A 26383-nucleotide genomic window follows, 5' to 3' on the forward strand; every position below is an offset into this window, starting at 1 on the left:
GATAAACAAATGAGCCTTAGGCCCCCAAGGCAGGGAACCCAGAGAAGTTGCTTTCTGACTTGAATGAAAACAATGGCCAGGCTGTGAGAAGGGCTTTGCTTGCACTGCCCACATTCTCATAATGGCCCTTGGGAGGAGGTATTATCTGCCCTGTTTTAAAGATGAGGAGCCTGAGACCTATTTATTCAGGCATCCCACACATGCTCTTTGAGCACCTGCCATGTGCCAGGCACAGAACTGGGTGGTGGGGAGATAGCTCTCAGGTAGAGGATACATGTGTGGTTACAGCTGTGGCAAGTGTTGATCAGGAGAGTGGAGCCAGCAGAGCAAACAGCAGGAGGACTCTCTCCAGTCCTTCTGCAGGCTTCTCTGAAGAAGTGAGAGATTGGGCTCTGAGGCCAGACCCTTTGGTTCAACTATTAGCTGTGCCGCCTGCTAGCTGTGTGACCTCAGGGAGATGACTCAACTTCTCTGTGCCCCGGTTTCCCCATCTGGAGTGTGAGGATCACTATAAGCACCTATCGATTGCATAATGTTGTCATGTGACTAAATGGGTTAACAAAAGTACAGCATATCTTAGGTCCTCACTGAATGATAGTTATTGTTGTTGTAAGAATTAGTATTCAAAAACAAAAGGAAACAAATTTAAAAGAAAAAGAATTGAGCTTTGATCTGAAGGATACAGAGGAGTCAGCCCAGAGAAGGGCAGAGGTAGGAGCAGTCCAGGAGAAGGGACCTGCAAGCACAAAGGCCTTGCACCTGGAGGGAGTCCTTGGAGGGATCAAGAAACTGAGAGGAGGGCAAGGATGCCAGAGCTCCTGTCAGCCCCTCAGCCCTTCCTCATGCCAGGGCTGGACTCTCAAAACAATGCCACCATAGCCTTGAATGGCATTATCAGAGCCCCCCAGTATTTTCTGGATATGGGAACATGCTGAGCCCCAGGAAGGGAGCTGGGGGTAGGGTAGGGAGGGGGCAGTCCTTCTTGAGGCTGAGGACAGGCTAGTGTTGGCTGATACAGATTTAGCTAATATCACAGGTACGCGGCACTAGTGGTAAAGAACCCGCCTGCCAGTGCAGGAGACACAGGTTCAATCCCTGGGTTGGGAAGATCCTCTGGAGGAGGGCATGGCAACTCACTCCAGTACTCTTGCCTGGAGAATCCCATGGACAAAGGAGCCTGGAGGGTTACAGTCCATAGGGTCACAAAGAACCGGACATGACTGAAGCGACTTAGCAAGCATGCACTCACAGGTACACACACGTGAATGGAGGGGGAAACTGACAAAAAACAATGGATGCTCCCAAAGGGGACTGAGCCAGGATTTACTCAGGCCTCTGATATGTGGCTGGAAGGCTCATCCCCCTCCCTGGGAGAAGGGAAGGCCAATGAGAAGGGCTTGGATGGGTGTTAAGCAGAGGAACACAGCAACCCAGTGGGGCGGATCCCAGTTCCCAGTATTATCTTCTCAGACACATGGTAATTTGTGCTAATTGGGAACAAGCAACTGCACATTAAGTTGATTTCTTTCCCAGCCCCCGGCCTTTGTTAGCAGCGACACAACGACAGCTGTAATTAAGAGGAGGAATCTTGGCTTCACGTTTGTGTGTGTGTGCATATGTTTGTGTGTGTGTGTGTGTGTGTGTGTGTGTCTCCTCTCTCCTGAATCGCTGAGGCTCCCTGTCTAGGGTGTGGGGCGTGGAGAGTTCGTGTTTCTAGTCAGAAGTCTGGGTTCTAATTCTGAGCCACCACTCACGAGCTCTGTGACCCTGAGCAGGTTACTCAGCCCCTCTCAGTCCATTTCCTCGTCTGTAAAATGCCCTTAATGGACACACCTGCCTTACAGGGTTATGAGATAATTCATTGAAGTTACATGGGTTGTATACATGAATTGTATAAGCTGTATAAAGTGCTTTGCACTTAGGTGCCTAACAATTGACCATTTTTATTGTTATTTCACAGAGTCTAGACAACACCATTTCTTCCCCCTGCCCCTGGGGAGCACTGGGTCCATGCTTCCCAAATTTGGACGTGCTCACAAATCCTTGGGGATCTGGTTAAAGTGCAGAGCCCCTCTCAGCAGGTCTGGATGAGACTTCAGAATCTGCATTGTTAACCACTCATGGTGAGCCACTGGGGCTGGTTCACAGACAACACTTTGAGTAATGAGACTATAGAGAAGTAGTTCTCACATGCGAGGATCCTCTGGAGAGTTGGTTGAAGCACCCACTCTACTGGATTCAGTTAGGCCTGGTGTGAGGCCTGAGAATCTGCATGCCTCACAAATTCCCAAATGGGGCAGTTAGGACTCTCCAGGGGAATAGAACCATTAGGGGGTGTGTGTGTATGTGTGTGTGTGTGTGTGTGTGTGTGTGTGTGTGTGTGTCTGTAAGGAATTAATTCGTGTGATATTGTGGGGGCTGGTAAGTCTAAACTGTGGTGACAGAAAGCTCAGGCAGGATTTCTCTGTTACAGTCTTGCAGCAAAATTGTTCTTTTTCCAGAACCCTTGGGTTTTGCTCTTAAGTTGTCATCTGAATGAGTGAAGCTCACCCACATCATCCAGAATGATATTCTTTACTTAAAGTCTACTTATTGTAGATATTAATCACATCTAAAAAATGTCTTCTTAGCAGCATCTAGACAAATGTTTGACCAAACAACTGGGCAGCATTGCCCACCCAAGTTGACGCATGAAATTAACCATCACACGGGGTTATAAGGGTGCTACTGGTGTGGGTGCCACACTCTGAGAACCAGTGGGCCAGATCATTAGTTCTGGGATCCTGTTGTTTGGATCCCTTTGGTGTGGAGAAATGTTAAAAAATAGGACATTGCCCTAAATTTGGAAATTAGAGGGAGAAAGCCCCTTGAATCCCTCTATTCTCACAAGGCCTGCCTTTGTGACCCAGCCAGTTGTCATCCACTCATATACCAGACTTTTCACATCGTTGCTGTGGCCAGGCCAGTTGGGGCAGCGACCAGCCTGCCTTTCCCTCCAGTGTCTCCTGTGCATGGTTCCCTGGGGCCTGTGAGCCTTCATCTTCCTCTTCAGTGGGGGCAGGGCAGTCTTGGAAGGAGAGGGTTGAGCTGAGTCCAAAGGGAGCAGACAGTGTCATCCCCTTCATGTCACCCTACTACATCTGCCTGCCAATGCAGGAGACACAAGAGATGTGGATTTGATCCCTGGGTTGGGAAGATCCCCTGGAGGAGGGCATGGCAACCCACTCCAGTATTCTTACCTGGAGAATCCCATGGACAGAGGAGCCTGGCGGGCTACAGTCCATGGAGTCGCAAAGAATTGGACACGACTTAGTGCACACATATAGGGACCCATCTTCCCGTCCCATCAGTCTAGTGTATAAATCACTTCAATCCAGACTTTTTTCCACCTAAGCGTTCTCTCTCTCCCACTAGCCCAGGCCCTTTGGATTGACAAGGAAATGAACAGGACCCAGCTCATGGGGACCATGCTTGCTCCTCCAGCTTCCCTTGTGTGGCTGGGAGGGCAGGTGATAGGCGCTTAGGGCCTTGTCTGTCAGTCTCTCACTGTGTCCACAGAGCTGGTCTGACACTTCACTAAGGGCTGTGAGCATCTGGGGTGACCACTGGGCTGTGCTGGGCTCTGGGGGCCTCTGTCCAGACTACAGGATGGTAAAAATAGAGTTTTAACATTTTCTCATGTGGGTTTACCCCAACCAGCGCTTCTCACACTTTTTCACTGAACTCTCCCAAGAGTTGGGATGTTTGGGATAGCAGGTAACAGAAAACCCCAACTCACAGCAGCTCAGACGAGAAGGCAAGTGTTCTGAACTATTCTCATGCCTTGTGTCTCTGGCATCTGGTGAAATGTGTGGATCCCATCATAGAACAGGGTTTTTAGAAGCCTAGCATAGAGTGTGTCTGACTGTAAAAGAAAGCAACTATGTTGTAAAACAGTTACCAACTGTGTTAGTCTGGGTCTTCTGAGAAATAGAGCCAAGACAAGATTCAACAGGCCAGAGTGTGGCCTGTGGGACAAGGGGGAGGGAGCTGGGAGAGGCTAGGGGTGCTGATAACACCACCACGTCTGACCCCAGTGAGGGAGAGAGTGAAGGAAGGGTGGCCTGAGGGGAGCTCATCGAGGCCCAGTGAGGCCTCAAGCCCAATTTGTTGTCAGAAGTCCCCTGTGTCCCAGGAGTGGGCCAGCCTTTGTGTCCCTGCGTCCTCGTCTCTGGCCTGGCCAGCAGGGCAGGGCTTCACCGCAGCACTGCAGTCAGAGTCCTGTGGGCACTTCTCACCAGGCAGCCACAAACTATTAACACATTCCTTCTGCTGCAGGAGTATATGTGCTTTTCATTAACAATTAAAGAGAGTTTAGCAGCAGGCCCAATCGTTATCATAATTTCGAGGTTGTAACGAGTATAAGCAGTGTTTGGAGACAGATATATCAGCGACAGTTGTAATGCGATATGAAAATAACTGTGATTTCTTTTGAGAGCCAAGTCACAGGCCTGGCTAACGCTGCTAGGATTTCTTGCCTGCATTTATAACGGAAGGAAACATGAAAATCTGGTCACGGGTTAATGAAAATAAAGATGAAAAAATTTCCTCATTCAGATTTACAGACCCCAGGGAATTTCCTTTGATGGAAGGTTGTGCAAATCCAGGGGTGGTTTGTTAGGCAGTTCTACATTATCATCTACTCCCAGTTCAGTGGGCTGACTGCTCCTCTCAGTCACAACAAGGCTGCTGAAGCCCTAACTCACCCCCCTCACATCTCCACTTGCCACAGGAATAAGGGAATACCCTAGTTTTGTGCCCTTTAGAGGAAGACACAAATTCCCAGAAGTCACCATAGCAGACTTCCCCTGGCATCCTGCCAGCTCACACCTGAATAAATCATGTTGCGGGGACGTGGAACCACTGTGAGAGCTCAGACCTCCCCAGAGGGCAGGGCCATGGGGAAGAGGAGACCCAAATGGAGTTCCGTTGGCAAGGAAAGAGAATGGTTGCTAGGGAGACCACCAACCACATCTGCAACACCCACTGAATATGACCTGTAATGAATGGCCCCCAAGGGCATGGCAAGGGGAGGGAGGGGGTGATGGGCTGTGAGTGGCTGCAGGTGATACAAAATCAAACTGGGTTCATTTTAATAATCCACTTGTATTGTTTTCCAATGAATAACATGAAAGTGAAAGTGAAAGTCATTCAGTCGTATCCAACTCTTTGTGACCCCCATGGACTGTAGAGTTCATGGAATTCTCCAGGCCAGAATACTAGAGTGGGTAGCCTTTCCCTTCTCCAGGGGATCTTCTCAAACCAGAGATTGAACCCAGGTCTCCTGCATTGCAGGTGGATTTTTTACCAACTGAGCCACAAGGGAAGCCCAATCAATAACATATCTTTAAATAAAAATACTATAAAGATATGTTCCTCCTGATTTGTCAAGTAACACTGATGCTCCCAGAAGTGACACCATGTTTATCACCTAATTCTGCATGCTCCCTCACATTTTGCAGAAGCTGAGTAAGCCCTAGGCTTATGAAACACAGATTTAACCAGCCTGGATTTGTCACCTACAAGCTAGGTAACTTTGAGCAGAGGGCTTGGTCTCTCTGTTCCTTGATTTCCTTGGCTGCAAAATGGGGATATTAATGCCTACATACAAGTTTTTTGAAATGCTTTAAAGAGGTCATGAGTGTGAAATCTGTGTGCCTGGTTCATCGCTGAGAAATACTAGCTGCTAACATTATGATTGTTAGGAACTGTTCCCCTAAATTTCGGTTTCCGTTGCTTCATTGCAAAACTCAGAGGCTTGAAACAACAGTCGTCTCTGATGTAGCTCACGAGTCTCCAAACTGGGCTTATGGCTGCTCCAGCATTTATCAAGGCAGCTTTACCGAGGGCTGGAGAATTCACTGCCAAGCTGGCTCACTAGCTCGGCTGGCAAGTTGGTACTGGCTGCTGGCCGGGAGCTCAGCCAGGGTTGAGGGCTGGAAGACTCAGTTGCCCTTCACATGGGCTTCTCCATGTGCCCTGAGCTTCCTCACAGCATGGTGGCTGGGTTCCCAGGGTGACCATGCCCCAAGAGAAAGCGTGTGGAAGCTGTGCTGTGTTTTATGACCCAGTATTGGAACTCACACAGGATCACTTCTGCTGTACACAAAAATAGCTGAGACAGTCCTATAGGCTCACACAGATTCAAGGAGAAGGGACAGCTATTTCTGCTCTTGATGGAAGGTGGAGGGTAATAAGGTTGTGGAAGACATATGGGACTGGGAATATCATGATTGCTTTTGGAAATGACAGTCCAGCAGGCTAGATATTAGATAATTTCCAGTCTCAACCACCCTGATAAATCACCATGCAGGAAGTTTATTCTCCACTCTTTAGGATTCTTCCCTTAGGAGGACATCTTCTGGAATAGGCATGTCAGTGACAGCTCTGTCCATCTCACATTGTATAAAGAGCTTTTAACCAGCTGGGCCATGCTCCAAGAAGATGAGAGCGAAATGAGAATTTGCACAGGCTGGGTGCATTTATGCTGGAGAAAAACGACTCTGGGTCACCTGCTCAATGGCTGCAAATAATTAAAAAGGGCTCTTCTGGGGTCTAGGAGTCAGATTTGTTCTAGGAGGCCCTTGAGGCCAGTACCAGGCAGACAGAATTTTAGCCCAACACAGACTAAGCTGTGAAAGTCCATGAGGTCTGGATTATTGCTAAAGCATAAAGCCAAGCACACCTAGTGTATACCTTCTGGATGACTGCTTGATAGAGCTATCCTGCCATGGAATGGGCTATCTAGGGGTGGGGGAGGGTAGTGAGCTCCCTGCCTTTGTGAATGTGCAAGGTCAGGCAGGTGACCTGTAGAGGGATGTCACAGAGGGAGCAATGTCTTTGGTGCCTCCTGCTCTGCATGATGTTAAAGATGCTCCCCACCCCCCCCCAAAAAAAGATGCTCCCAACCCTGAGACTCTGAAGCTTTGAATTATCCATTCTAGGATTCAGTAAAGGCAGACTGACTTCAGTATTAGCTGAAGCAAAATCTAATTAGGAAGGCAAATTGATTTCCAAAAAAAGAATTGGATGATATGTTCCCAGGACTGTTAGAAATGGCTTTTTAATTGTCTGCTCCTTTGTATTATTCATGCAATTGTGTGCCTTTGTGAACCAAGTCTCTCACTTTCCTCCCTACTTCCCTCCCTCCCTCCCGCCTGGCTTAACACCTTCTCTGTCCCAACCCCTTCAAGGCTGTGCTGGGCCAATCCCTGGGGACAGCTGGGAGGCCCACGAGGGAGTTGGAGACAGATAAATGCTGGGGAAGGGCCCCAGGTCCAAGGGCCCACAGGGAACCACATGGAGCTAAGAGCCAATCTTTCTACCCTCACCCCCACCCCAGGTAGCCCGGTCACAGGGGAAGGGCATCTTCCTCTTCCGGAGGCTGAAGGACATCATGGACTGGAAGAAGGTGAGCTTTCCTCTCCCCCTTCCTCCCCACACCCTCCTTTGCCCCCTTGCAGGGATCTGGGGCCCCTCCTCCTCACCCTCAGTGCTCAGAGGGCTGGCAAAGGAGCTCTGCCCACAGGCCTGCCCATGGGTGCAGGGTCTCTGGAGTCAAATTGCCCGGGTTCAAATCCTGACCTTACCACTTCCTAGCTGTGAGCTTGGGCAAGTTATTTCACTTCTTGATGCCCCCAATAAATCAGGATAGTAATAGTACCCGCTGAAGATGCGATGAGTTAGTGTGTCTAAGAGAACAGTACGCTCTTTTCCTGGGCCTCTGACTCATCTGGCTGGGGGAGTTTGGCTAATTCTTCCTCCGGCTCCTGGACTAAGCCTGCGGCAGCCCTCTCCCTGGCCCCCAGCCCAAGCCTGTCTTGGTCCAGGAATCGGTGTAACAGAAATGCTGGTCCCAACCCTGTCCCCACTCTTCAGCAGCTCTGTGGCCTTGGGGAAAGTGCTGGACCCTCTGAACCTGAGAGATGGTAGTGGTGCAGGCTGGGTGACGGGAGCAGGCTGTCACAACCCGCACCTACTGCGCCAGCAGGCTCGCAGCAGGGGAACAATAAATGAATTGCCATTCCTCACTGTGTGTCCCTGTTCCTCCCATGAAACTGTCAGGGCACCGCTGGGAAGAAGCTCACCAGCCTGGAGGCCCAGCCGGCCCGAAACACTGTCAACCCCTCTGGCAGCCATGTGAGTATAAGTGGGGGTGGCCCAGGACCCCAGAAAGAGAAGAACTGGCTGCTTTGATGGAGAAGCATATCTTCAGGGAGGGGGTGATGGTAGGTGTAGACAATTCTGCCCTTGGGCCCAGATGACCTCACCAAGCATGTAACATTTGCCCCGGGGCCTCGGTTTTCTCACAGGGTTACTGTGAAGGGGACAATGGGTGGGAAAGGGCTTTGCAGATGGTGAGGTGAAAAGGCCGGAGTTGGGCTGGCTGCAAAGAATCAGCAGGAAGAGAAGGGAGAGGAATGTCCTTGGAGGCCTGCATGGTGCTGCAGCAACACCACCAATGGGACTTTCTCCAGTCGGGGGAATGGTGCACGCTTGTGCCCTCTGATGACCTGACCACTAGTGACATGTTAATATCCGGACGCTGAAAATGAGGCTAGGGCAACTTGAAAGGCTGGACTTTTATTTCCTCTTTGACTATGGTAAAATATACATAAAAATGTTCAGTTTAACCTTATTTAAGTGTGCAATTCAATGGCATTAAGTACATTCATAGTTTTGTGCAAACTGTGTTCCATTTCTAGAACTTTTTCATCTTCCCCAGCTGAAACTTTTACCCATTAAACACTAACTCTCTTCTGCCCTGCCGCCCCCAACCCCTGACAGCCCCCTTCCTACTTTCTATCTCTAAGAATTTCACTCCTCTCACCTCGTGTAAGTGGAATCAGACAAGATTTGTCCTTTTAGGTCTGGCTTCTTTCACTTAACATGATGCCTCCAAGTTTCATCTGTACTGTCACATGGAATATCATTTCCTTTTAATCAATTTAAATATAAATGTACATAGCCACATGTGACTGGTAGCTGCCCTATTGGACAGCACAGATTTGGATGTTAAATGCCTAGGCTCTGGGCCCAGCCTGTGTGAGACCACTTCCCAGCTGTACCACCCATTAGCTGTGTGACCTTGAGCAAGTCACTGCCCCTGTCTGTGCTTCAGTTTCTCATCTGTAAAATGGTGATAATATCAGTACTTTCCTGACAGGGTTGATTTAAGGATCAGATCATATACCCAAAGTAGAGTGCCTAACACAAGGCCTCTTACACAGGAAATGCTCCCCCCGCAAAATGTTAATAACAATTATTATTACAACTAGGACACAAGAAGTTCTGATGACCAGAAAGATGAAATTCCCGTGGAGAACTATGTAGCTCAGCGTTACATTGAAAATCCGTACTTGATAGGAGGTGAGATGGCCGTCTCTGCTCTCTGCCCTTCTACAGCATTGTCGGTCGGTTAGTCAGTCAACAAGCCTGGATTTGCAGCCAGTCATGGGCTCAGCCTGCCGCCAGGCATGATGAGATGCAAAGATGGAGCCCCGTCCTGCAGGGTCTTGACCGAGAGGGGCCAGTGCTCTGAAGGGGCCCCATGGAATAGCATTAATATCACTTGCCTCCTCTCACTTCCTCAGACATTGTCCTTCCTCGGGGACGTTTGTGGGTCTCTCCTCCGCCCCTCCCTATCCCAGTGACCCCCATCTTCTCTCATGACTTTAATCACCACCCAGATCCTGTGACCCCCAGATTTCTCTCTCCGGCTAAGACCTTGCCCCACACCACAGACCCTGATGTCCCACACTCTGTGACATCCCCTTGAGAGCATCTCTCAGCAGCTCGAACCCAACAAGATTAAAATCTAGCCTTGTCCTCCCCTTACCATCTGGCTCACCCCTCAGTCTCCCTACCTGGGGACAGAACTGACCACCCCCCAAGCCAGAAGGTGGAGACTATTCTGGAAATGTCTCTTTCTTCTCCTCCCACATCCGGTTCTTCATCAAGCCTCCACGCAGCTCTTAAATTTCCTAGCTGGCCATGTCCATACCCAGTTCTGGCCACTGCCCTCTCCCTCCTCACTGATGCCCACAGCTCTGGTCCCCTTTGCTCCACTCCACACACAGTCCCCAGAGGGGTCAGACACCCCTCAGCGGCTTCCCATGGTTGCTGGAACAAGACCCAAAAACCGCACACAGCCTGGCCCCTGCTGACCTCACTGACCTCATCTCCTTGCACTCTGCCCTTGGACAAGCCCCCTTTGTCCCCTCTGGGCCTCTGTTCAGGCAGCACCTCCCGCCCGAAGGCCCCACCCACTCTGGGCTCCGCAGGCACCTGGCACCTCCTGTGGTTTTATTGGGATTCACATCGGCCTGTCCACTGCCATCTCTCCCAAACCTAGCCTGGTGCTGGACACACCATCGGTATTCGTTATGCCAATTCATTCTCCCCTTGCTTGACAGGCCGCAAGTTTGACCTGCGTGTCTACGTGCTGGTGATGTCGGTGAGTGACCAAGACAGGTGCTCTTCTCCGGGGCGGGGGAGGGGCAGCTGGCCCAGGGGACAGGGCAGAAGCCATTCTGGGGGTACCCGTGTGAGCTGTCTGGTTTTTCCTGCCTGGGAGAGCCCAGGGGGTGATCAATGGATATAAGCTTCTCCATCTCAGAGGCCCCAGTATCTGGATCGTCTCTGCCTTCCTTCTCTGTTCGTTCAGTCATCCCTGGTAACCACAGCCAACATTTATTGAGCAGCTACTAAGTACCAGGCCCAGTATTTAGCAGATTTTCTTTCTTTCAGTCCTTCTAATTAACCAGGGAGGTAGGTTCTTTTGTTTGCTTCATTTTACAGATAAGCAGATAGATCAGACAGGTTGAGCGACTTGCTCAAGGTCACACAACTGTGAGTGGCAGAGCAGGGATTCGGATCCTGACAACCGACTCTCTTAACCAAAGAGCTGCTATACTCCCTCCACCTATGCATTCGACAAACACGTAAACCTTCATGGTACAATATGCTGGGCATAGGATATCGGAGTGTCTAAGACAGGCTCGGCCCCTGCCCTCCTGGAGTTCACCGTCTGGCGGGTGTCACATGTGATGGTGGAGCAGAGGAAAGGCCCATTGATTTTGTTCCCTTCTGCATCCCTCCATCCCCACTCCTACGCCCAGGAAGGAGGGGATCGAACCAGAGAAGGCTGATGTTTGAGCAGATTCTTGCAGGATGATGTGGGAAAGAAGGCAGAGCATTTCAGGTGGAGGAAACAGCAGGTGCAAAAGCCAGGAGGTGTGAAAGTGCTGGAATTGATCCTCCTTCCCTTTTCTCTCTCTCCATTCCTACCTCCCCCATAGTACATCCCGCTGCGGGCCTGGCTGTACCGGGATGGCTTCGCCCGATTCTCCAACACCCGCTTCACACTGAACAGCATTGATGACCAGTGTATCCTAGGATTCCCCCACCTGCCCCCAGCATCCTCCAGGCACCCTGCCTTTCCCGAACTCTGGCTGGTCCTGAGATAACTCATTCATTCCACAGATGTCAAACTCCGATCAGGGCATAGGAGATACAGCAGTGAACAAAACAGCCCTGGTCCCTTCCCTCGGGGAACTTACAGTCTTGAGGGGATGGGGGATCCCCTGGTGACCTGAGGGAAACAGCCCTGCTATGTTCAGAGCAACTCACCCAAAGCTTCCCTGCTTGATCGTCATTTCACATTGATTCGATTCATAGGATTGGACTTGTTGAGCCCCTTTGGAAAATGTTCACATCGCTTTATGTGCCTAGTCACTGACTCACTCATTCACTCGAATACAGTGCCTTTTTCACCAAATTGGCAGATATGAAAATTTTGATAACATGCTGGATTGGCAAGGCTAGGGGAGTATATACATTGCTGGTGAAGTGTCAACTGTACAACTGCTTAGGCGGCAATCTGGCAAATCTCTATCAAAAAACAAATGCACAGACACAGCAATTCCCTTCTGGGAATTTATCCTACAGGTACACTCACAATATAGGATAGGAAAAGAGAGGTTTAAATGTTATCCACTGCATAGCCTTGTTGTGAGAGCAAAAAATAATAATAGGAAATAACTGAATGAATGGCTCATTTATACAACAGAATACTATCCAGCTGGTAAAAAGGAACCAGGGGAGGTGCTTTATGTACTGATGAAATAATCTCCAAGAGGTATTGTTAATTGGAAAAAAAACTAAGTGTAGAACTCTGTGGAAAGGACGCTTCCATTCATGTTAAAATGTATATCTCTGTATATATTTTTATCTGTGCATAAACATCTCTAGAAGGATAGACAAGAAACTAGAAACAGAATTTGACTTGGAGGAGAAATGAATGGGAGGGGACAGTGTTGGGGTTAGGGGGAGGAGATATTCCTTATATACATTTTTATACTTTTGACTTTTGAACTATGTGAGTGTATTATCTGGTCAAAATAAAAAGAGCAAACATTGTTTTTAAGACTTTTAGACATGAGCATCAGAGGAAAAGGGGTAAATGATCAATAAATAAATATTTAGGAGATAAACCAGCAGGACTAGATTACCTTCATATGGGAGAGGTGGTAGCAGCAAGTGATGCTGCCAAGCTTCTGGCTTGAGCAATCCAGCTAATGCTTTTAGCCAATTCACATGCTCTGCCTTAATCTCATCATTCAATTAAGTGTCTGTCCAAGGTAATACATTTGCATTCCCTGAATGTCAGAAGGGCTTAGGCCTTCCTGAGTATTTTCTACAATTTGTTTCTTTCTATTTAGCCAACTTCAGCATTTCCAGTATGTCTTATTTTGTGATGCTAACAAGAATTCGTCATATGCAACTCATCGAATTTATTTTAGGTTCATTTTTTGCCACCTCATTTCTTATTACGGTTAGATGAGGGACTTCCTAGTAGTTCAGTGGTTAGGACTCCATGCTTCCACTGTGGAGGTCACAGGTTCGATCCCAGGGAACTAAGATCGCACATGCCATGTGGCCAAGGGAAAAAAAAAAACCTAAAAATAAAGTTAAACGATACATGTAAAGCATTTAGACAGTGCCTAACCCAGAGTGACTACTCAGTACACGTTATTGGTCCTCCTGCCCTCATTTTAAAATGTTTGTTTATCTCTAGGCACCATAGAGCATTATTAAATTGAGGCCTTTCCCACGGCTAGTTTCTGTTTAACAAGGCTTTGCTGTTTTCACAGTGAGTGAATACACATAATTTTCATCCCTTTGTTTAATTGTTTTTAATTTTTAAATATTGAAATGTTTAAATTATATAGAAAACTGCAGGAAATGCTGTAACAAATCTATGCCTCTACCATCCAGATTTAGCAGTTATTAATATTTTGCCTTATTTTCTTCAGATATTACACACCAACTTTTAAAATAATAAAGCAACTTTGGATTGCAAAATAATAATATTAATATATAAAATTATTTAGCTGACTTTAAATAAATACACATATTATATATATAATTTACACACAATTATTCAAATACATAAATCAGATACACATACTCATAATGAAAAAATATTCACCTCAACACTCTAATAGTGAACAAGCAGAAACAGTTTAATCCACCATAGAGAGATGGTAAAATGAATGATAAAGCATTTCCATGATCCTGTGTAGCTGTTGAATACAGTGAGGTGGCTGAAATGTTATGGAAAGGTAACTACAGGAATTCCCTAGTGGTCCAGTGTTTAAGACTCAGTGCTTTCACTGCTGATGACCAGAGTTCGATCCCTGGTGGGGGAACTAATATCCCACCAGCATCCCACAAGCCTTGCAGTGCGGCCAGGGGGAAAAAAGTTGTCTACGATAGAATGTGAGGTGGAAACAACATGTGTGTGTAGAACTGGGATGTGTTTACAATCCCATTTTTTGCTTTTACGTTTTTGTTTGGAAGAAAGTATGAAAGGAGGTTCACAAATCTATTAACTTTAAAAAATTTTAGAGGATTAAAATCAGGTCAAGAAACATTTATTTTTAACTTTAACATTTCTCTATATTATGAACTATTCTTGCAACTGATATGCATTACTTTAATAATAAAGATAATAAAACATTTAGAAGATATAGCCTTCATAATAAAAGTACAGCTCTTTGAAGACAAATGGGAAAATCCAGGAGAAATGTACAAAAAGGAGGAGGGAGGAAGAGAAACCTTTTCTAGTCACACTAGAAATAACCTTTTTGATGTATTTCCTCTGAAATTTTTGTTGTTGCTTACCCTTTTATATATGAGTGATCCTGTTAGGGGAAGCACACTGACTGAAACCGCCCACCCTGGCTAGGCACCATAGTAACAATTTGCATTTTACGACAGGAGGTAAGGAACACAGAACTTATAGTTCAGTTCAGTTCAGTTCAGTCGCTCAGTCGTGTCCGACTCTTTGCGACCCCATGAATCACAGCATACCACGCCTCCCTGTCCATCACCAACTCCCGGAGTTTACTCAAACTCATGCCCATCGAGTCAGTGATGCCATCCAGCCATCTCATCCTCTGTCGTCCCCTCCTCCTCCTGCCCTCAATCCCTCCAAGTATCAGGGTCCTTTCCAATGAGTCAGCTCTTCGCATGAAGTGGCCAAGTACTGGAGTTTCAGCTTCAGCATCAGTCCTTCCAATGAACACCCAGGACTGATCTCCTTTAGGATGGATTGGTTGGATCTCCTTGCAGTCCAAGGAACTCTCAAGAGTCCTCTCCAACACCATAGTTCAAAAGCATCAATTTTTCGGCACTCAGCTTTCTTCACAGTCCAACTCTCACATCCATACATGACCACTGGAAAAACCATGGCCTTGACCAGACGGACCTTTGTTGTAAGCCACCTCCAACCTGAAGAGTTCAGGAAAGGTCAAAAGGAGACACCACATGTCCAACCACCTCCCTGAATCCTCACTGGCATCCAACTTAGCTGAACAAGGCATGGACCACCAGGAAGGACTCTGAGTCAGAATGACTGGCTAAAGACAACCCGGAAACTAATCCCATCACCATAAAACCCGAGACTGGGAGCCACAGAGCAGTTCTCCTGAGTTCCCTCACCCTCCTGCTCTGCACCTGGGAGTCCTTTCCCAATAAAATCTCTTGCCTTGTCAGCCCATGTGTCTCCTCGGACAATTCATTTCCAAGTGCTAGACAAGAGCTCAGTTTCGGGCCCTGGAAGGGGTCCCCCTTCCTGCAACAATCCCACTAGATAAATATAACCTTTTTTCACTGAGCCTTATTTAAGTATTTTCCTTACAGACATTTTTTATTAGTTACAAAGTATTCCACTGAGTAGACTCGCTGGTTTACTAATCCTATTGTACTTGCTGCAGACATTTGGGAGGTAGTCAGTTTCTTTCCTATTATGACAGACAATGCTGTAAAGAAGCATTTTTTTTTCATAAATCTTTTACTATATTAAATTTTTTTCCTTTATATGGCCTCACAGAGGTTTAACTACTGGGTCAAAGGAATCAGCCAGATTGTTTTCCAGATTTCCTCATATTTTTACCCTCCCATTGACAAGGTCCATTTAGCCCCAGCTCCCCAGCACTGGGGACAATTAAACAGATTACAAAACACATTTCCTAAACAATTGTCACATCTAAGTGAAGCATATATGGTCATTCATTATATCATTCTTGCGAGTATTCTGTGGGTTTTGAGCTTTTCCAAATAAAAAAGTTTTAAAAAAATGTAACTGATTTGCTGGGGAAGCAGATTTTTGCCTTAGAATTTGCATCTCTTCCAATTTGCATTTCCCCCCATTTACATTCCTTTAAAATTGTGTATCGTTTAGTACTAGAAACTTTGGGCACTTTCCCAGATGGCCTTTTACTAGTTTTGTTTTGTTTTGTTTGGTTTGGTTTTAATATCCTTTATCTGTTTATCTATGAGGGTCATAAAAGTTTATTGTTAACAATTCATGTGTGATTTTCACGCAACAGAACATTAGCCTGTCATCTTTGTCACAAATCTTTTCTCTAGTCGTGTTTGCTTGTCATTTTTGCCTTTTCAGTTTGATTGATTTCCTTCTCACATAGTTGACTATATTCACTGATTTCCTCTGTGATTTCTATTGTTGTTTCTAAGCTAAGAAAAGATTTTCCCTTTGAAACATTTCACAGCTACTCACTCAGCTCTGCTTCTTTATGGATTGCTTCAGTTGTTTGCTTGCTCTTCACCATTTAGCTAGTTGATTCATTAGAACCTGGTTTCAGGTCCATTGTGGAGAGAGGAGGCTGGGAAATCACCTGACCCACCCTCCTCTTGTAGCCTCTGCTCCGAGAAACTAGGGAAGTCCCTGATTTCTCCTTCCTGAGGGTAGGAACAGTGTGCCGAGAAATGTGAGCACTTCTTCCAACAAAAGGGAGCAACTTTCCCCCTCTTAAAACCAGTAACTCACTTTGCCTGGACATCCTCTTTTTCCGTTTTTCAAATAATAACTTTATTGCGGTATGTTCACATACCACACAGTTCACCCAGTTAAATCATACTACTCAGTACTTCTTACATCTTCACACAAACATCACCACCATCAACTTTAGAACAGTTTCACCATCCCCAAAATGAGCTTTTCTAGGGCTTCCCTGATAGCTCAGCTGATAAAGAATCTGCCTGCAATGAAGGAGACCCTGGTTTGATTCCTGGGTCGGGAAGATCCCCTAGAGAAGGGATAGGCTACCCACTCCAGTATTCTTGGGCTTCCCTTATGGTTCAGCTGGTAAAGAATCCGCCTGCAATGTAGGAGGCCTGGGTCTGATCCCTGGGCTGGGACAATCCCCTGGAGAAGGGAAAGGCTACCCAATCCATTATTCTGGCCTGGAGAATTCCATAGTCCATGGATCGCAAAGAGTCGGACACGACTGAGTGACTTTCACTCACTCCAAAAGAAACCCAGTACTCATTATCTGTCATTTCCCACTTCCCTACAACCCCCCTTCCCAGCCCTATGCAACCGCTTTCGTCTCTATGCATTTGTCTTTTCCAGACATTTCATGTAAACAGATTCATAAAATATGTAGCCTTTTGTATCTTACTTTTTTTTTGGCTGTGTTGCATAACTTGTGGGATCTTACTTCCCTGACTAGGGACTGAACTGAGCCCCAGGTAGTGGAAGCACAGAGTCCTAACTGTTGGACTTCAACGGAAGTCCTCTTAACTTCTTGTATTAAGCCTAATGTTTTCAAGGTTCATCATGTTGTACCATGTATCAGTAGTTTTATTTTTTTTGTCTTTTATGTCTCCACATTTTGGCTATTATTAACAATACTTCTGTGAACATTTCTGCACAAGTTTTTGTTTGGACATATGTTTTTATTTCTCTTGGGCATATACTAGGTGTTGAGTTGTTAGTCACATGGTAATTCTGTGTTTAACCTTTTGAACAACTATTAGACTATTTTCCAAAGCATTGCACAATTTTACATTCCCACCAGCATGGCAGGAGGGTTCCAATTGCTCCACATCCTCGCCAACACTTGTTATTATCTGTCCTTTTTAATTATAACCACCCTAGTGGATGTGAAGTGGTTTTGATGTGCATTTCTTTGATGACTAATAATGTTATTCGTGAGCTTCTGGGCCATTTGCAAATCTTTGCAAAAACTTCTACTCAGAGTCTTTGCGTAGTTTCTCATTGGATTTTCTGTTATTTTTGAGCTGTAAGTTTCTAGATGTATTTTCAGTACTGCTCCCTTATCAGATACGTGATTTACAAATATTTTCCCCCATTCTGTGGGTTGTCATCTTTCTTTTAAGGACTATTTTTAGAGCAGTTTTAGGTTCACAGCAAAATTGAGAGGAAGGTAGAGATTCCCCATAGACCGCCTGCCCCAACATGTGCACAGCCTCCCCATTATCAATACCACTCACCAGAGTGCTACATTTGCTAGAATTGATGACCCTGTGTTGATACATCACAATGACCCCATGTCCATAGTTTATATTAAGGTTGTACATTCTGTGGGTTTGGACAAATGTATAATGGCATGTGTCCATCATTATTGTATTATACAGAGTATTTCCACTGCCCTAAAAATCCTCTGTGCGCTTCACTTTCTTTATAGTGTCCTTTGAAACATAAAATTTTCTAATTTTGATAAAGCCCAATTTATCTACTTTTTCTTTTGTCATCTGTGTTTTTGCTGTCCCATCTAAGAAGCTCTGCCTAACCCAAAGTCACAGTGATTTATTCTTAAATTTTATTCTAAGAGTTTTATAATTTTGGTTCTTATATTTAGGTGTGTGGTCTGTTTGGAGTTAATTTTTTGCCTGTAGTATGATAACTTCACTCTTCAACACACTGATATCCAGGCATCCTCACCCCATTTGTTGGAAAGATAATCCTTGAAGAGAAGTGAAGTGATGTGAACGTTGCTCAGTCATGTCTGACTCTTTGCAACCCCATGGACTATACAGTCCAGGCCAGAATACTGAAGTGGGTAGCCTTTCCCTTCTCCAGGGGATCTTACCAACCCAGGAATCGAACTGGGGTCTCCTGCATTGCAGGTGGATTCTTTACCAACTGAGCTACTAGGGAAGCCCAAGATGATGCTTAACTCACTTAACTGCCTTGGTGCCCTTTTCGAAAATCAATTGACCAAAAATGTAAGGGTTCTCTTCTTATTTAGTGGTTTGTTATATGCTTATTCTTTTGAAATTAAGGCAGAAAAACTCTCAGACAAGTATGACCAAAAAGTCTTTGAAGAGCTATAAAGAAGACATTCTAGGAAAATGGTGCTAGAGAGGATACCCACCTCCTCTGGAGAGGCTGCAATCCTGCCAGATGTGCCACAAATGTGGAGAAACATATGTGTTAGGGGAGTCAGACTTGGATCAGTGACCTGGAGGCTCTACCTCCCCATCTGTGAACGGTCCAATGTTACCGACCAGGGTTCTCGGCCACCTCAATCAATAGAAATTGACCAGAGGCAAGAAATACAGGAAGGTTTTATTGGGGTCCCTGCTGCAGCAGCGGGGAACAAGAACAAATAACAGGTTCCCTTGCTAGCTGGGCTCACCGAGGTGTGAGGAATTGGTTATTTATATGGAGTGAGGGTAGGGGTGTGTCCAGGGATCGAGCTGGAAGCTTGGCCTAGGTGGTTTGCCCACCCCTTTGGTGGTGCTGTGTGCGGTACTTTGCTTTTGCTCCTGACTTCCTGCTTTTGCTCCCCACCCTTCAGAAGTGGAAGTAGGGCTCTCTGGTCTCTTTGTATCTTGTTGTCCATAATTTTCCCCAGTTGCACATGCACGCAGTTCTTTTTAGTCCCTTATAGTTTCTTTGTATTTTCGCTTGAGGAGGAGATATTTGTCCAGGTGCAAGCACTGCAGCGAAGGGTCCTGGTCCTAGGACTCCGCCTGTTTTACCAACAAGTCCAGGAGAAGGTTATGTCTTGCCCCTTCGTGAGGTTTTGGATTCCATCCTACTTAGCTATGTGGGGGAGGATGGGGTGTGCTGAGTGGCTGTCTCTCTAGCCTTTCTGTGAGATGGGAGTGATTTGGGGAAAAGAGATGATGTGTGTGAACATGCTCTATAAGCTTTGAAATGTTGCTGATGTTACCGGTGATGACAATACCGGTGATGGTGACAATACCAAAAGGCAGACTCTCGGGTTTGGGACTTCAAAGGTGGCCATCTTGACCCCACCCCAATGCTGGGTCATTTCTCCAATATTCCTACAAAGCAGCCACCCAGCCTGAACCTCTCTAGTGAAGAGAGCTCAGAACGTCCTGAGAAGGCTGTTCTGTATTTGGTGTCTCTACTCATTAGAAAGGGTTCTCTCCTCTAGAGTGGGACAATCCTAATCTAATAATATCAGCCATGCCAGCACTGTAAGAGGTGCTTCTACACAGCATCTTATCTGATCTTTCAGATAACCCTGGGAGGTCAACATACTACTAGGCACTGGCATTTAATAAGGGGGGAAACAGGCTCAGAGAGGGTAAGTGACTTGCTCAGGAGCCCACAGCCAGTAAAGACAGATGCAGGCGTGATTTGGACCTGAGTCCATCTGACTCCAAAACCCACACACCTGAGCTCTGGGCTGTTTGGTAACCTTCCCTCAGAGATTCTCAAGCAAGGGTCTAGTTTGGTCCCTGGGGGCTACCCTTCTTATCCACACTGGCCCTTGACCACTAACCTCTGCCAGACGTTCACCTCACCAATGTCGCCGTGCAAAAGACATCTCCCGACTACCACCCGAAGAAGGTGAGGAAGCTGGGCTTCTGCCCTCGGATATGGCCTCTGGGACTGGGCTGGAGTGCTGAGGAGGGAGAGCCCAGCAGAGTTCTCCAGAGAGGTCAGGTCACTGCCTGTTTTCAGGGCCCAGGGTAAGCACGTACATGGAGGCCCACAGATCACGTGTTTAAATGTTTAAGAGTTACAAATCAAACCAGTATGCCCTGTAACAATATGTGTTGTGTCGTCCTACCTTGACAGATATATTATCTATCTATCTACTACCTACCTACCTAATAACCTGCCAGAAGACCAGGCTCATATTTAGCACACTCAGACGTCTCAGAGTTAAGAGCCAGAACAGAAGCGCACAGGAAGAGCTGGTCCCCAGCTCTCCACCACCCTGTGGGGGCCTCCTGCAAACACACACACACCCAAAACAGCAAGCTGTGGGTGACTCCCTGGGTCTTGGGGTACCCACATGGTCAGTGCAATCTGTCCTCAAAGGGCAGGCCCAGGGAAGAGGCCGGTGCAGGGCATTTGGGCAGAGACTTCTGGGGTAGCAGATGGCAGGCGGTGCTCTAGAAAGAGAGGCCCAGGATCTGGGTGGGCCATACCTCCTTGGGAGTGCAGAGTCTCTGCCCTGTAAGGGTTCTGCTCATCACAGGACTCAGGGCTGGGGTCCCCTTGTCCAAGACTAGGGTCTGTGCTGATGGCGAATGGCCGTCCTGGTTGGCCAGGTCTGGGCTGATTGAAGTTTCCTCTCCCAACCTGGTGGCGGGGCTCAGGGCTGCAAGTGGATGCTGCAGCGCTTCCGGCAGTACCTGGCGTCCAAGCATGGGCCCGAGGCAGTAGAGACGCTTTTCAGCGACATGGACAACATCTTCATCAGAAGCCTGCAGAGCGTGCAGAAGGTGATCATCAGCGACAAGCACTGCTTTGAGCTGTACGGCTATGACATCCTCATAGACCAGGACCTCAAGCCGTAAGTGGATGGGTTGGTGGCCTGGAGAACATGGGGGTTGAGGGGGAGGGGGGATGTGTTACACACTCTGCACCCAGGCTGCCTGGGTTTGAGCTCAGCTCTGCCACTTCCTAGCTGGGCATGCTTCCCTTCTCTGAGCCTTGGCTTGCCTGTCTGTAAAATAGTCACTGTGCATAGAGGAATGTTATGAGGAAGAATTGAGCCCCAGGCCCGACACTGTGGTCTTTCCCAAGCATCTGCTGAGTCAGCGATCCTCCCCTCCCATCAGGCAAGAAACTTCCTCTCTGTGCTTTGAGGATGCAAAGGGCCGGGCAAGGGCGTACTGTTACCATGTCAATTCCCAGAACTTTGTGCCTTCCTGCAGTGCTCACGAGGAGGTTGAACACCCGAGCTGTCAGGGAACACACTGATGGCCCTCGGGTGATAGATAGCAGGGCATAGAAGCCCAGTGGGGTTGTCCAGGCAGCTTGAGATCATGCAGTAAGTCCAGGGCTGAGCTGGGCCCAGAGTCCATGTTCCTGGACTGAGCAGCTTCCACCAGCACTATGGATCCTGGACCCAGCCCCCTCCCTAGGGTCACTGTATTGCTCTTGGGGGCCTTTCTGAGCCAGGAGTAGGAGCCCTAGAGCAAGACCTAAGTCAGGCCCAAGTTCAAGAGAAACCAGGGCCAGGCACCAGCAGGTCTCTCTCCTTTGCCCTCTGGGATGCAAGCTGTGCTACAGGCATTAATGTGAACACCGATGAGGGAAATGAGCTTGGGAGGAGGCAGAAGATAGGGAAAGGGGGCCCCAGTCTCTCACTGACCTGTTGGGTGAGCCTGCTCCCCTCTGTGCCCCAGATTCCTGTCTGTCAACTAACAGGGTTGCAGAAAACCAGAGGTCACAGGCTGGAAGCCCTTGGGCTGCTTTTGGCCTGCAGACACTTTGACCTTCAGAGAGTTTTTTTTCATTGGGTTGATTTTCATCGACCATCTCCCATAACTGGAAGATGTTTGCACAAACATCAGGATGTTTTGGAAGAGTCAGAGGGTCTTAGAATTCTGGGTTCACGTTCTCACAGTGCAACACTCTGCTTGAGCTGCAACAGCCACCCCTTCAGAGGTAGAATGCTCTTCCCAGCCCAACACAGGCCTACCCCTCCCTGCCACTTCCTACCCACCTGACCTGGCAGGCTGGTTACCATCTTTTAAAAACCATCTTTTATTTAATATTTTTATTGACTTATTTGGCTGCATCTGCGCTTCATTGCAGCATACAGGCTAGTTGCCCCCATGCATGTGGGATCTTGTTTTTTTAATTGGCCAGTAATGTTTTAACATATTTTTCAACATCAAGTTTTTACAGATAATACACATTTTTAAACTTTTAGTACTAGACAAAAATACCTAGTTACAAACTCTGGAAATTCCAAATATCAGTGTTTGAAAAAAGGTATTAAGAATGCATGTGGGATCTTAATTCCCCTACTAGGGACTGAACCCATGTCCCCTGCATTAGAAGGTGGATTCTTAACCACTGGACCACGAGGGAAGACCTCTGGTTACCATTTATAGACAAATGTTCACTAGGAAAGTTTCTCTCATACTCCAGCTCTTCTGAAAGAAGTCAAAGGAGTAATAAGCATGAGACACAAAATTGTTCTTACCCCCACCAGCTTGCTTCATTTAAGTCACCACCTGGACCCTGTGGGGGTTTCAAGTGTGTGACAGTTGTTTATTCAAAAGTTTTAGTCCCTGAAAACTTTCTTCAGATGGAAATGTAGAGACAGCAGCCCTGGTTGAATCGAGGGTGGGGCCCAGGCACCTCATCTAGTCTTGTGAAATTCCAGGGGCCAGGCAACCTTAAAATTTTCTATTCCCTTCCCTCCCCAGGTGGCTCCTGGAGGTCAATGCGTCTCCATCACTGACAGCCAGCAGCCAGGAGGACTATGAGCTCAAGACCTGCCTCCTGGAAGACACCCTGCACGTTGTGGACATGGAGGCCAGGTGAGGGAGAGCAGCCTCGCTCACACACCCCTGTACCTCACCATCAGGGCTCCCACCGAGGAGAGAGAACTTGGAACCCTGGAACTTGAGAGGACCTCAGAGATGTCTCTGGCCCCTCCACCCTGCCCCGCCCCACCATTCCACAGATGGGGAAACTGCGATGTTCACACAGGATCAGGTCCCGGCCCAAGGACTTGGCCCTGACCCAGCAGAGCAAGGTCAACTACAGCTTTCTGAGACTCAGACCCACAGGATTTCCTCAACCTTTCCTGACTGTGAGACCCTGACCCAGTCACTTCTCCTCTCTGAACCTCAGTGTCCTCATCTGTAAAATGGGAGATTTCATATCTAACTCTCAGGGTTGTTAGATTAATTTACCAAGGTAATTTATTGTAACATGTCTAACTCACAGTAAGTACTCAATAAGAGGCTATTTATTGATATAACGATGTATATATAATAGAAAGATCCAGGGTTTGACCTTAGGAATGGCTCAGACAGCACTGGCTGGTTTGTCTGTTCTCACTTTCCTCTCTCTCATCTCTTTCCTCTGTGTTAGTTTCTCCCCAGTTATTCCAGCAAAAGTTTGAGGGCTGAGTCACATGCCCATCCCTGAATCAATCACTGGGACTCTGACTGACCAAGCCTAGGGCTTGTGCCCACTCCCAGGGGTTGGGGTCAACCCCACTTGAACCATGAGAGTGACAGAGTGAGGCCTGGTTTTCAAAAAGGAAAACCCAGGTATCCAAAGGCTAAAAGAAGTGAAATGGATGCTGAGCAGGAAGAACCGCAGGTGTCCACTGCCCCTATCCATCATCACTTATTCTTTCAACAATCATTTGAGGCCCTCCTATGTGCCAGGCCTTGTGCTAAACACTGGGGACACAGTAAATAAAGGACATGACAGGCCTAGTCCCTGCCTTCATGGAGTCTGGTCTGGGAAGGACAGCAGACTTTAAACCGGAAAGCATGTTACTGGGGCCAACTGTGGAAACCTGGGGACAAATGGGGGATGACTCCCTGAGGTCATCCCCCACTTTGGATGGACAAAAGGTACTCTGACAGGGTGGACATCAGTAGGGTGCCCAGAGGGCTCAGGGCGTGGCTTGAGTCTTAGGGTCCCACCAGGTGCACCTTCATTAACCCTTTTGTATATCTTGCTTGCCCAGGCTCACAGGAAGGGAGAAGCGAGTAGGAGGCTTTGACCTCATGTGGAACGATGGCCCTGTCAGCAGAGAAGAGGGGGGTCCTGACCCGTCGGGGATGGGGAACTTTGTAACCAACACACATCTCGGTATGTGGGGCCAGGTGGGGAGTGGGCACATGGGAGGTGGCAACTTGCCATGGTGGTTAGACTGTTTTAATTTGATCCAAAATTTACCAGCTGTGTGACCTTGGGCAAGGGACTTAACCTCTCTGTTCCTCATCTGTAAAACAGAGATTCAATAATTTCAATCTCAACATGTGCCTAGAATACTGCACGGCACGTGGTGAAAGATATTATTAATCTGTTATGAGGCAGATTTCAAAAAGCTTAGGTGACAATAAACAAAAAACACGATATGTTGCTAAGAGAAACTAAGGACTTCAGGGCTTGACCTTAAACTTGGCTTTTAAAAAGTGAAAAATTTCCCTGACTATAAAAATTATTCACACTCGTAGAATATTTGAAAACTAAAGAAAGAAACGAAAAAAATCATCCAAACATAACCGTCTTTAACAATCTGGTGTATTTCCTTCCAATTTTACAAAAATGCATATATTCATATTTTTTTCTTACAAAATTGGCATTGGGCTGAAGCTTTGAGTCTAACTTTTCCGCATAGCATTTTCCAGCTCATTCAATAACATTAGTAAGAGCCTCTCTTTTGGGCTTCCCTGATGGCTCAGCTGGTAAAGAATCCACCTGCAATGCAGGAGACCTGGGATCAATCCCTGGGTTGGGAAGATCCCCTGGAAAAGGGAAAGGCTATCCACCTCCAGTATTCTGGCCTGAAGATTCCATGGACTAAAGTCAGACATGACTGAGCAACCTTCACTCACTCTCTTTTGGAAACACACTATGGCCAGGACCAGACTATTATCTCATTTCACTTTTAGGCAGCCTTGATTATTTTACAGATGTGGAAAGGGTCTCCAGATGTCTCACTCGCCAACGGTCTTGGTCATAGTGATGAGAGAGGCCTTGAACCCAATCTGTCCAACTTCAAAACTGGAAAGCTAGGCTGCTAGCACTTGTCCCTTGGCAAAATTAGAAACAAAATTACCATACAGCTGCAAAACATCCCCAAATTTATGAAACCAATTTCACATAATTGAGCATTTGGCATGACTCCAGTTTTTCACTTTTATAAATAATGCTGTGAGGACATCCTCTCAAATAAAGTTCAACTGAAACTGGCTAATTTTTTTAGGACAGATTCCTAGGAATAGAACTACTGGGTTAAAAAGATGGACTTATTACAGTCAAATTGCTTTCTTAGAAAGATTACACAAATTTGTGAGCTCTGAATTTAAAACAGCAGCAGCAGCAACAACAAAAAAACCCCTGCCAACTTCATAGGTAAAAATATTTACTTGTTTTCTATGCATTCCATTGATTATGTCTGAGGCTTCAGATTTAAAATTTGCAGTTGTTCTTTTGTAAGCTGTCCATACTTATTTTTTTTTCCCCAGTGGGCTTCCATTTTTCTAAATTTGTAAAGGCCTTGGATATTAATATATTGAGGATATTTTCCCTCTGTCAAACTTACTGTAAATTATTTTCCTTTTGTTTGAATATTTCCATTCAAACAAAATGAGTTTGTCATTTTCCTTTCTGTTTGTGGCATTTTTCTTCCTTCTTTTTTGGTGAAGAGTTTTGAGTATCTTTTAGGGTTTGGTATGATTTAGGATTGGGTTTGGCTCCAAACAACTAACAAACTAACAGTTACCCAGAGAGGAACTGACTTGTCTTGAGTCACCAGACGTCATGGGGCAGGCCATAAATGACAGTTGCACAGTCCACCAAGGACCCAGGTCTTTCTTCTTTCTTCTTTACCACACTCAGCCTGTTAGCCTTGATGCTCTTGCTTGTTGCCTCACGGCTGCTCCAACTCCAGACACTGTGTCCTTATCCCAGGCAGGCCCAAGGGCCAAAGCCTTTCCTTCAAGCTTTGACTATTCCAAAAGGAAAGCAGTTAACTCTGCTGACATCTCACCAACTAGAGCTGGGTCACATGGCACCTCAGCTGCAAGGAAGGCAGGG

The 26383-nt window shown here is 46.7% G+C and overlaps 1 protein-coding gene across 1 annotated transcript in view; it reads left to right on the forward strand.

Annotated features, from left to right (window-relative positions):
• The window catches only part of TTLL9 (tubulin tyrosine ligase like 9), a 46865-nt gene that overhangs the window by 17240 nt on the left and 3242 nt on the right, over positions 1-26383 (forward strand). The window contains exons 6-14 of the mRNA XM_061125683.1: positions 7382-7450; positions 8104-8178; positions 9318-9408; positions 10455-10495; positions 11340-11427; positions 20139-20197; positions 20956-21152; positions 23023-23136; positions 24306-24430. Of these exons, the coding sequence (XP_060981666.1) occupies positions 7382-7450; positions 8104-8178; positions 9318-9408; positions 10455-10495; positions 11340-11427; positions 20139-20197; positions 20956-21152; positions 23023-23136; positions 24306-24430 (859 nt within the window). The remainder of the gene's footprint in view (positions 1-7381; positions 7451-8103; positions 8179-9317; positions 9409-10454; positions 10496-11339; positions 11428-20138; positions 20198-20955; positions 21153-23022; positions 23137-24305; positions 24431-26383) is intronic.

The sequence above is a fragment of the Dama dama genome, chromosome 23, assembly GCF_033118175.1.
Source record: "Dama dama isolate Ldn47 chromosome 23, ASM3311817v1, whole genome shotgun sequence".
Classification (NCBI taxonomy): Eukaryota; Metazoa; Chordata; class Mammalia; order Artiodactyla; family Cervidae; genus Dama; species Dama dama.